This window comes from Syngnathus acus, chromosome 23, assembly GCF_901709675.1.
Source record: "Syngnathus acus chromosome 23, fSynAcu1.2, whole genome shotgun sequence".
Taxonomy (NCBI): Eukaryota; Metazoa; Chordata; class Actinopteri; order Syngnathiformes; family Syngnathidae; genus Syngnathus; species Syngnathus acus.
In genome coordinates, this window is record NC_051107.1 from 1,000,353 (window position 1) to 1,012,935 (window position 12,583).

The 12,583-nt window shown below is 40.8% G+C and overlaps 1 protein-coding gene across 2 annotated transcripts; it reads left to right on the top strand.

Annotated features, from left to right (window-relative positions):
- Positions 1–1,118: 1,118 nt before the first annotated feature.
- LOC119116981 lies at positions 1,119–11,921 on the top strand. 2 transcript variants are annotated; one of them, XR_005096395.1, is made up of 4 exons: positions 1,119–1,460; positions 1,620–2,143; positions 2,895–3,323; positions 11,905–11,921. XR_005096395.1 is itself a non-coding variant. In XM_037242861.1 (3 exons), the coding sequence occupies exons 1-3, from the start codon at positions 1,435–1,437 to the stop codon at positions 3,263–3,265; spliced, it is 921 nt and encodes a 306-aa protein (XP_037098756.1). In that variant the 5' UTR covers positions 1,119–1,434; the 3' UTR covers positions 3,266–3,536. The 2 variants fall into 2 exon arrangements, 1 of the variants encoding a protein (XP_037098756.1); XM_037242861.1 differs by lacking the exon at positions 11,905–11,921 and having other exon boundaries at positions 2,895–3,536.
- The last annotated feature ends 662 nt before the right edge of the window (positions 11,922–12,583 follow it).

Consider the following 12,583-nt stretch of genomic DNA (forward strand, 5'->3'; position numbering starts at 1 on the left):
AACCTACCTATCATAAAAAATACTCATTTATTTACAGGCATACTATTAAATTATATGACTAAATAAGTATTTGAATCTTGGACTTTCCATGCACCCTGGTGTGCACTTTGCCACATATTCCTGTTTTATCAATTGACTGTTAAATCTCTTGGCTTGATTTCGGGCCTCTTTGTCCTTAGTCCAGTCCGACTGGCGGTCCTAACGCAATCTCTTGAGGACGTACAAAAAGTTGCATGAATGTGTGTGCGTGTGTGTGGATGTATATCCCGCTTTAGCGTGACAATAGCAGAGAAAGTTCCATTGTTTTTCCACTCTGTCCTGGAAAGTGTGATTCTTTTTATAGCATCATAATGGTCGCAACATATTTTGTTGTTCTACTAGGAAGTCCAACTTAACAATGTTTTTGAGTAGTTTGCACTGCATCATGTTTAATTAGCTATGTCAAATGGCATCTATGTAATTAGATGCCCGGTCGTTAGGTGCCTCCTGCCTCCATTTGCCCTCTTCACTGGAACAATCAGGCGTCACACAAACAATAGCAAAAGGAAAAGCCCAGGGTGGAGTTGTGGCGGCAGGGTCCCCAACTTCTGAGGAGGGGGGTCCAAAACGGAGTGGAAAGTATTGTGTCTTCCGGAAATGATCTTCCTCATGCTTGTGATTGGTCAGATGGCTTTCATGTTAAGTTTTAGGGTTGATATTAGCGCCCTCTGTCGCTATGCCATGGTCTTGACAAGATGTAAATACAAAATCAATAAATTAAATGTACTTTTTTTTTAGTATTCGAGAATGTCATAAATTGTTGTATTTGTATTTTTTAAATTTTAATTAGTTACTGCTTTATATAATGCACGTAAAAGGCCGTTTTAGTCCAGTTTCAACCCAATATCTTTATTTTACAAATGTATTTAATAATTTTTAAAATAAATGTCTACTAATATTCTCCAATCCAAAATTATAGTGGCCACGAATCCGTAAAAATCCGCCCTCTTCCCGATTTAGCGTTACTCTGTCTCCACCATGCGGCCAACTGTCGCACTGCAGTCACATGACGGTGCCGCCGTCCAGCCAGTTCAGTCCTTTTTGACCTTCCCGTTTCTTTATTTATACTAAGGCAGTCACAACTTGTCCCGCCGGCTTATCTCAACTATAAATAAATTGATACGGGAGGATAAATACAGGACATGTAGGATGAAAGCGTCGTCTAATTCAAACGCTTCAGACCTTTCTTAACTGCGCAAGTGTGCAATTTGAGTCCACGCTTGCGCAGTAGCTCTCTTTTTGGTCACCGAGCGTGGTAGCAAGAGCGCGCATGCGTGTGTGTTGGGGGGGTTGTGGGGGTGTCACCGGTACAGTTTCCATCCCGGTTGCAGTTTTCCGTCCTTCGGCTGGACACGACAAGCCGGCAGCAGCAGGTAGCTGTGAACCGGAACCACCATGGGCAACCTGCAACTCACCACTGGGTAATATATATGTTTTTAATTTTGTATACATAATATCTCTTTTTATATGGATGTATATAGTATTCAGTTCGTTTTGTGCACTGCTCTTAAATAGGTCACGCTGACTGTTGCATTGCAATCCAGTCATGCATGTTTTAATTCTGTTGTTTTCCCATAAAGGCTGTTTACAACCGGGGTGCCCCCACCTCAACCTGACAGCAGGTTCACCAGCAGATCCATCAGTAGAGGCATCACCTACTACCAAGCGTGTCAACCTTCGTCTACTTCCTCCGCTACCCATGACCCACTTCACGCCACTCTTCCATCACGAGCCTCACCGTCACCCCGGCCCCTCCTCCTCTTCTTCTCGTGGCTTGGGGCCCACCCGGGTGCGGCGGCCAAGTATTTTGATGCCTTCCTGGCGCGGGGTATGGACGTGCTGCTGGTGCAGAGTGGTGTCATGCACTTTCTGTGGCCCCGCTGGGGACAGAACTACGGGCTGGAGGTGTTGAAGGTCCTGGATAGGCCCGAGTTTTCAGGACGCCCCTTTCTGGTGTACGCCTCATCAATCGGGGGCTACACCTTCACGCAGGTGCTGGTCCACGTGGCGCACGGGCACGCCAAGCATGCAACTCTGCCTCACCGGGTTGTGGGGCACATCTACGACAGCCTGGTCGCTGGAACCCTGGAGCACATGGCAACAGGTGAGCAAGGGCCCGCTGCAGATCAGGTTAGGTGACCATCCAGTGTCAGAGTCGGACACACACAAAATATTCTGTACTTTTTGCTATTGGCAAAGCAGGATCCTATTGATTTTTTGGTGCCTTGGAGAACAGGGCAACAGGGGAACGGGGGTCCACCGGGGATCGGGTGACTTAGTGCTCCTTTTGTTAGCCTAGAGCACAAAAGTACAGTCAGATTCTAAAATATGTGCTGTTGGCAAAGCAAAGGTGCAACTCAAACTGTCTTGAAGCAGGGGCGAAAGGTGAACAAGGACCTGCTGGGGATTAGGTCACTCACTAGTTGACCTACTGCTATCCGTGTGAAACACAAAACAGTCTGAGTGTTTTTGTGATTATGGTTGTCATTTTAGCCAAGTTTATTTTTTGCTTTGACTTGTGAAACTGTTTGCCATAACTGCTTTTTGAGCGTGTTAGCTTCATGCTAATACAATGGGAAACATCAATGATGGGCTAGCGAATAGCATGAGTGTCATAGTTTTAAAAGCCTTTAAGCAATGGGTGTTTGGACACAAATAGTGGAGCAGCACATGTAGACAGACAATGTAACACTTCACGGGCATATGTCCTTTATCCTCTGTGAAGATTATCTAATATTGCTGTGGGCTATTGAGGATCTTTTAGATATATGCGATATTTGTTGGCTGGCTAAACAAAACTAATGAAAACAAGAATGGAACTGATTGTGATTGATGACATTATTCTATGTTCCCAGGCTTGGGGAGGACTCTGGTTCCCTTCCTGGAGCGTGTCATCAAAAGAACGGCCATGTTATATTTCTGGCTCTTCAAAGGCAGCACGGCCGATGTGTACCAGCGCGCCGTCCGGGTGTTTGCCAGCAGCCCCGTCACGGCCCCGGCGCTCTTCTTCTCCAGCGAAGACGACGCCCTGTGCGACGCTGACGCCCTGGTGGCCATCGTGGCCGGGTGGCGACACAGAGGCATGACCGTTTACAGCAGAAAATGGAAGGTGTCCAAGCACGCTGCACACATGCGATACCACCCGGAGGAGTATCGACACACGCTAGAGGCCTTCCTGGACTCTCTGCCTTTGAGCCCGTCTCCTCACAGCACAAATTTACATTAAATATTTTATTACATCCATCCATCATCCATCCAGCCATCCCATTAATTCATCCATCCATTTTCTATCCTTCTTATCTATATATGCACAATTTAGTAAGAAATATGATCGATTTGTTTGTTATTGGAGCTACTGGTATGAAAACACCATAGTGGGTTTGGCAATAAATTAAAAAAATTGGTTTTGATGCTTTATTGACATTGATATTTCAGAAATTTTCCGTTGAAATTTCATGATATGTACATTTGTTACTATTAAATTTAATTTTCATGAATATCTTTTTAATTTTGTACCTGTTTTATTTTAATATGTATTTAAATTATTCCTTTGAAATTTTAATAACATTATATGTATTTTTAATACTATTATATATTTATATTTATATATTTATACATTTATATATACTTTAAATATATAAATATTTGCACATTATTTTCTATTATTTAATGTTTAATTTCAATTTACATAATTTTTCATTTCTATTTACATCTCGAATTTATAGTGGGGTGTACAGTTCATTCTAAATTGAATTACAATTTTATAACAATGCACACATAGGCTTAATATAATCAATTATACATTAAATATATCTTATGAAATTGTATTCCCTCAACAGTGCTTGATTGTTCCTGGTTGCAGATCTCAATTTGTCCACAAGAGAGCACTACTCCCCTATGCTTGCTAACACTTTTTTTTCTCCCGAGTTTTAAAGTCAAATATATATTTACATTTCCATGAAAGAACATGTTTAATAGAAACACCAAAACAAATATAAGAACCGGATTGAAATATGAGTAAAACAATAATCCATGATAATCCATCGCAAGGTCAAAGTGTGACAAAGACCCAAACAAACACTGTTCGTGTTCTTGTAAGCAATTGTTTAATGACCATTGCAAGGTTAAAACTACCCTCTGCTTTTTATGATTGAACAAATACCCAGTTGCATATGTTTTGTTGTTTTTTTTTTAACACCGACGCTATGGTCCAGCGAAGATACTTTTTGGGGTAAGGGCTTCCTGGCTACTGCCTTAGGAACAGCAAGCCCAGACCGCAAAAAGACCCACACAGGACAAACTTGGTCCCCTCTCGCTCTTCTGGACCCTCACTGCTGCCACCACCTGGACAGGTACAGTAGAAGTGCATTTCAGTGAATATACAGGAAACAGTGAGTTGCTTTGAGTGAGGTTTGTTACAATTACGTTTTTCAGGTCTGGAATTATATTTGGTCATGTTTATTGTGGTATTGAGTACATTATCAGACAGGGAACCATTTTTTGAAACTTGGTTCATAATTGGGATTATATGTAATAGCAGGCATTGAGTAATTTTTTATTTTATAATCTTTATCAAACATGTAATTACATTTGGTAACGCCTTTATTGCCTAACGTCAAACTTTATTTGGATATGGAGGCGTTTTAGCTCTTTATCGGAACCAGATTTGGTATTAGCGCTTAATCTGATTCAGACCTTTGTTGGGTGTGGAACCATATTTGGGAATAGTTTTTGTCTGAAGTCAGGGATGAAATAGTGAAATAGTTCTTTATTGGCTATCTTAAGACGTTGAACCATATTTGGTAACACAATTACTTGATTATCACGTAACTGCTTCTTTTTTTTTTAGGGGGGGTGCATGTGGTAATCTATCAGTTAAAAGAACTTTATTGGACAAGGACCCTCTCATAATTTAGCCCTGGAAAGTTTTTTTTGGGGGGGGGGGGGTGTAGGGTAAATATAATTAAATATTTTATATAATACAGTGATGCCTTGCTACTTCGCGTTTCGTTTATCGCGGCTGCACTACATCGCGGATTTTTTTCCAAATTAAAAATACATTTAAAAGTCAAAATAAAACTTCTAAATTAAGGAAACGTGTGTCTAACATTAAGGACAACGTAGTATTGCTCCAAATGTTCGTTTACATTCCTTTAGAAGTCCGTTTTCGCGTGTTAGCACGATCGCGAATTAGCATCTTTCCGCTAACTCGTTAGCCTGCCCATTCTTGTTAGTGACCGTTCTTCGCGGATTTCACTTATCGCGGGCGGTTTTTGGAACCAATTATCCGCGATAAACGAGGGATTACTGTATATAATAATATATTTATAATAATAAATAGTCCCTTCTCCGGTAATAGAGAACGTTATAAGGATTGGGGATGTTTTTGGAAACATGCATTTATTCAAGATGTAGATTTTTGCACAAATATGTTGATTAAACACTCACCAGCTACTCCAATAGATACCTGCCCATTGTTTTAGCTGTTTCTCATAGTATGTTTACGTAAGACAAAATATTAGGGACACCGCAACGATAAAACTACTGTAACTTATAGCTTGAAAAAAAAGCACACGTGAAGGGCATGACGGAGCGCCTTTCTCCGCATGTGTGGCCGTGACGTCACGCCGAGGCACCCGCGACACTTACCTCACCATTTGCGTCATACGTGAGGGAGGGGGGGGGGGGGCAGCGAGGAATGGCGGGTGGTGGTTATACTGTCATAGCCTAATCTCTTCTCTGTATATTTCTCTATCGAAATATCGACTATCGAGAACATGTTGCCGGGAGAGCTCGTCCACGTACGGGCGTGCACGCGCGTCGCCGGGCGTGCTCGTCCACGTACGTATTACGCGCACGACGTGAGCTGTCCACGGTGCTGAACAACGGCGGTGAACGCCCCGAAAACAAACAACCACGCGTGACACAATGTGGAAATGTACGAGCGTGCGTGTGTATGCGTGCGTGCGCGTGCACGCGCGTGCACTTGTTGCCTTCACGTAACGTCCACGCGCGAACGTTCACGTGAGTGCACGGTGAAACAAACACAATCTTCGTGCAGTTTTGAAGGGAATGGGAAAGATGCTCACCCTGCATGTGGTCAGTGTTGCAGCGTCCAAAAAAAAAAAAATCCCTGGAAGAATTTTGAGCGGTACCCATTGACGTGCAGCAGTGAGGGTGCATGCGCCCCACCACCACCACCAACGCGACCACCACTCCTGCGCTCACATAGCCGACAGTTCGCTATCATGTTTCATCTTCTTCATCCTCCTCATCTTCTTCGATGAAATATGAAAAAGAAAGAAAGAAAGCTTCGGACTCTCAATTCCTCCAGTCTGCTGCTGCTTCTTCTTGCTGGTGACCTGCATTGACGTCATTGCGTCATTAGGTTTCCCCTGGAAACACGGGAGAGCTAAAAATAGCAACACATTAATTCAAACCCCAGGCTGAGAGAGAGAGGGAGAGAGAGAGTCAGGGTGGTGGGGGTCTCTTTTTGGAGGCTATTCTTTCATTATGACAAATTATTTTTAAATATGAGTTGAATTTTTTACTGTTGTTCATTTGTGTTCATTTTTTGTTTCGACTTGTAAAGCACGTTGCAGCACTATGTAAACTATTTAAAACATAAATAAAAACATAAAAAACATAAATATGTGAACTACGTTTTTAACAAATTAATCCCCCTCCTCATTGGTATTTTATATTTGTGTTATATTTGTTAATTTTTTTTTATTCTGGAGCCATGCACATTTTAAAAATATAATGCAGTCTAGAATTTACAGATTTACTTTTTAGTCAACGATCTCCCTCGTGTGGTACAGAAATGTACTATCAAGTTGTCACAAACTACCCGAAAGTGTGGTATCGAATCCTTTCCCAAAGAAATGTAACAATAGGCGACGGTATGTAAATAAACCATTTGCACATAGTATAATTTTTTTGTTCACTGTATGTGTACGCATTATTTTAAAGCGTTTGTGACTCCACACGTCTTTAATTGTTGGTACGTGGACCTCGAATCACCTCATTTCGCTTGTCGCCATTGTGAAGGTAAGAGTGCCAAAATGCATTAATAATCATAATAATTGTGTCCCGTGTGTAGCGGTGCTGGATAATGATGCATTTTACTTCACTTAATGAGATTGTTAAAGTATATAAACTATGACAGCCTTTTAGTACGGTTCGGCGTGTTCGTAATGACCTGTACGGCTCAATATGTTACGTCACACCCGCGGGGAAAAGGTGTTTTAATTAAATGTAAACTTTATATTCTACTTCTATGTGGCCTAAATTAGGCTATCCTGACAATTAGGTGATAATGACGTGTTTGGGATGTGTTTTGACGTGCTCACTGGCTCGAAGGCAGCGCTGCACCACTCACGCCGTCTGCTGGCCAAAGATGGCAACTACACATAAATTGCTCTCATTTTGCACCTTTTATGATGATGCAGTGAGTAAGTTTCAACTGGTGACTCGGGACCCGTAAGTGGACCATTTTGGGTGGTAGTAAAAAATAAACAAATAAATAAATCAATGAAGACAATAAACATAGATTGTTACAACGGTTATTGTTACATTTCTCTGCATTTTTTGCCACCCAAAATGTTGGTCAGTTTTGTGACCATATCTTATGCAATTATCATATTTAATGTTTTTGTACATAGTCGTGTTCATCCTATTTCTGAAGAAGCTGCTCCGAGAGTCACTTTGTACATGTGTAGTTGTTGAAAAATGTGCTTTACATGTTTTTTGAATGATACATTTCTCAGAAAATGAGTTGTGACTTTAACTAAGAAATATTTCAGTCAGTTTAAGTGTTCTAAAGCAAATGCAAAGGGTAAAATATTTAAAAAATACAAGGTCTCCATATCAGATTTTCACATATAGAACGTATTGATTTCAATTACCTCGGGGGTTATTGTTAAGAGTCCTTTAAAAGGCTTGGTGACATTCTTAGCTATTATTATGATTGGTGTGTGAACGCTAAAGAGCTTTTTGCTGCATGTGGTCCTCCTCTTAATCTCCTATTCCCAATCAAAACTTCTCAGTTTTACATTTATAAATAAACAACCCCCTTCCCTTCCCTTCATTCTCCTTTGGAATTGAAATGAGAGTAAAGATCTGAGACTAACCCCCCCCCCCCCCAACGAAGGTTAAGGTGGTGCAATGAGCAGAAACAGCCTTGCTTCCTTTGCTCAAGCGTCCCTTATTTAAAAACGACCACCAGGGGGCAGGAGTGCTCAGGAGTGTACTTTAGTTTCCCCTCTCACCTCTTCCACCCCACCACTTCAGTCTTCACTGTGACTGCTTGGAGACAAACTGTACAGTACACCGAGACACAGGAATGATGATTTCCTTTGGGGTGGTGTAGAAATGATGACATCACACATTCTGCTTGTTCCCTCTGACATCACACCTGGAACAATGTCTTCCTGATCATTTGTCCCTGGAAGCTAACTCTTAGCTCATGTGTTAGCGTAATTTCCAAAAGGTACAGAGTCTTCGTTAAAAAAATTTAAGGGGCTGGACCCGGACCTTGATCTTGGAAATTGAATGCTTACGGTGCACAACTTTATCTTCAAGGCTCTTTGCCCTCGACTTTTTGATTTTTTTAATCGTTAATTATTTCCTGCTAATTGCATGGATTAGAAGAGGACGAGGGTGGAAAGGAGGTCCCATGGGTCTAAAACCAATGAGTGTGTGTGTGTTAGATGGCAACACGGGCAAGGAGAAGCACAAATTGAAAGTCAAGGCTTGATTGTGCTTGTTGAACCGTACGACTATTTCCATTACAATTAAAAAAAAGTGGTCATAGCCCAGCGACGCCCTTGTGAAACGTTAGTTCGAAAGGTGACTCTTTTAGAAATAATATTAAAGCCATTTACTCACTGTTTTTTTTTTTTAGAAAGGCATGAATGTTGTGAGAAAATAAGAACTTCAAAACCAATCAATAAAAATCTGGAAATGTTCCTAACAAGATTCCTGATTTGTTTCCCTACGATGATCGATATACCTTTGAGCAAGACAGCCAACCAGCAACAAGCACATTTTGTAGCTCTGTCTTGGGCTGTAACAATTAATTGATTCAATCAGATAATTCGATTCAATAATTAGCCGAAGAAAAATCCAACCGGAAGAAAACTAACAGGACCATTCGTACACCAATTACCAATGGCCACAAATCAGTTAACAGCCAGCCAATTCTACGCTCTCATTCGCTGATGCTCACGTGACTCACCAAGCCAGGCTCCGCCTTTTAAAGCTCTACACACTCCCACGTCACAGATACTACAGTAAAATGCGAGTTTTTTTTTACTCAATTTGAACAAAAATAGTAGCTGCACCTCACATGTTCTTGTGTTTAATAAAAAGCAAAATCAATTTTTATTTGATTAATTGAGTGGAATAGCGGATAATTGCTAGAGCTGGAGTTTTGTCAATGTGTGGTATCTCAAAAAGAATATCCAGTTTCTAAATGGTTTTTAATTTATTTTATTTCAGGAAAAAAAGCATAAAGTTTCTTGTCATGTTAGCTTTGGGGTACAAACTCTGCTGGCTAATATTTTAGTATTCCAAGCGAGTTTAGCATCCGAAAATGGGCCGACGCTGTTTTTCTTAAATAGTTGATGCAGCAAGACAAAAAGAGTGTTCCGGTTGCCTTGGTAAGTGACATTTTTAGGTCAGGACATAAGTGTGTGCTTTGTTTACAAGGACTGGTTGCAGGGCACTGAAGCGCAGATGTTAAATTTAAAAAAACTATATATATATTTTTTTTGCTCATGTTGCGCATCACTTCTCAGCATGAGTAAGTTTGTGCCTTTCGGTCTCAACTACATTCTGCCACAAAAATCTTGTGATTCTTATAAACGGCTTATGTAATTGATGGCACATACATTAAAACACACAAAAAAACAACAACCATTGTGGTTTCAAACATTTGCCACCCAAAGGATTACATTCCATTTATGCATACTGAGTGACGGTAGGATTAATATTATCACTCTTGTCCAATTACTCTTATCCAACTTCCATTTGCAACCCTGCGCTTTCCATCTTGTTCATTTGTGAGGTTTACCAAATGAAGTGAAGGATGGCGCGTAATCGTGGCTTCCTCTCGGCGAGTCCTCCGAATGGAAGGCCTTCAACTCCCCCAGCCTCCCCGCCCCGCCCTTTTTGTCCTCCCCGCCCCTCAGCGGCGATCAATATGTCTTGTCGCTGCGCGAGTCGCTCAACGCTCGCTTATCTGGGTTCTATTAATATGCAGACAGAATGACACACAGAAGCGGCAGCCGGAGAGCCGACAGTTCATTTCCCCCTTTAGCCCCGGGCCAGCCAGTGGGGAAAACGAGGAAGTTTCAAAGGGTGAAAGGTTGACGTACAAAACAGCTGCTAGTGTAGCCTAATTGTTAGCTCAGACAAGAAGATGTCCAGCTATCTGTAGCTTACTTTTTTGTATGCTAATCTTGGGTTTGTATGAATTTCTTATAAATTTCTTATAAATCTTATGGTCTAGTAATTAGTAACAGTTCGAAATAGTAGTCAGTGTTAGCAAAAAGCAGTTAGTGTTAGCAAAAAAACATTCAGGCTTCTGCTGGTTAATGATAGTGAACACAGGCACATCCCAATCAAAGAGGGTGTGCATACTTGTGCAACCGCATTTTTCTTTTTGTTTTTTGTTTTAAATAAAAAAAAAAAAAAAAAAAAAGTTGTGCAGGTTAAGTGAGGTTTTGAATGGTTTATTTCTTTGAGGAAAATAAATTACAATTAATCAAATTTGCAAGCAAGTAGAGCTGCTTGATTATGAAAAAAATATGAATCATGATTATTTTGGTGATAATTAAAATCACAATTTCTCAAATAATCATTTAATTTGTTTTAGGTTCAAAGGAAGAAAATGTTTAAACATAAAAAAATATTTATGCATTTTTTTTAGGAAACTCAGTTATGTAAGTTTCTTTCGGAGCAAACAAAATTGATAAAATATATTCAAAGTAAAAATGTATCAATTCAATTATGGCTAATATGTATTGACAAAGATTGGATATAAATGCATATTAATCTTTTTTATACAATTACACCAATCTGTAAGAGTGGAATGTAATAATCGTAATTGTAATTGAGTTTCGATTAATTGCACAGCCCTAGTGCAAAAAGCATGGACACTATTTTGTCATCTTGGTCTCCAACCACAATAGCACTCAGCATAAGCGCCATCATCCCGACCTGACAAATACCTCCGAGGTGGCGTCCTGCGTGCTTCTGTCGATAGCCGTCAGCGGAATAATGGGGAGAATGATGCATCCCCCCTCCCCTACCCTCGGCGCCGTACATAGGTTTCCGCAGAGAAGCGTCCTAATGAGCTTGCCGTTTATGATAACGCGCGGCTCAAAGTGATGGCGAAACATAATCATCAATGTAGTCATCCTTGGAGGAAGTCCAAAGCGTCGCATTGATCCTTTTCACGGGGCGCGAGCTGTCTGAAGGCACGTAATGGATGGTTCATCTTTCTAATGAGGGCCTTTTGTTGCACATTTAGTGAAATATCTCACCGGCTATGGAATTGTTGGTGCATCTTGGAACGCTTTTAACCACTTTCACGTATAGAAAACAATCTGTCGTTCCGAAATGTCCAGCCTAATAACCTCATATTCATAGACGAAGCTTTTACATCATGGACACCAATTAACTTTATGTGCGCTAGTTGGAATTGGCAAAGGTAAACAATTTGTCCTTGGCTGATGATTTCATCAACTTTTTTCGGAGCTATAAAAAAATTTTATACAGCGAAAGTATTGAATTAAATAATTACTGTTATTAGATTACACGGGAAACATTGACACTTGATTCATTAAAACAAAAATAGTGTCATCCATCCATCCATCTTCTTCCGCTTATCCGGGGTCGGGTCGCGGGGGCAGCAGCTTCAGGAGGGACTCCCAGACTTCCCTCTCCCCAGCCACTTCATCTAGCTCATCCCGGGGGATCCCAAGGCGTTCCCAGGCCAGCTGAGAGACATAGTCTCTCCAGCGCGTCCTGGGTCGTCCCCGGGGTCTCCTACCTAAAATAGTGTCAATTATTGGCAAAAAGCTCTGGAGTTAATGGAGGCATACATTATAAAAAGTCATGAAATTTATAGTGACACATTTGAATAAGTGGAAACAAGCGCTTTTCATTGTTTTTATTATTTATTTATTTTTTTACTCAACCGCAGATGGGGTGGAAACATCTTTTAGGCGTATCAAGCAAAAATATTTGGCATATTGTATCGACGCATACCTGGAGATTAGAACCTGGGAAGAACCGAACCACCTTTTTACACCAAATACAAGTTCCTTCATTTTGTTACTAGCCGACACCGACTACCAATACTTGTTTTACTTTTTCAAATCAGAATTTCCATGTGTATCGCGTAGACTTCACTCCAAAGTTGGATTTTTTTAAAGTAACACTTGTCATTACCACCAGTGATGCCGATCACGTTACAAAATGGCTGCCGTTGTAACTAGTAATCTAATGCGTTACTAATATAGTAGTTTTACTAAAG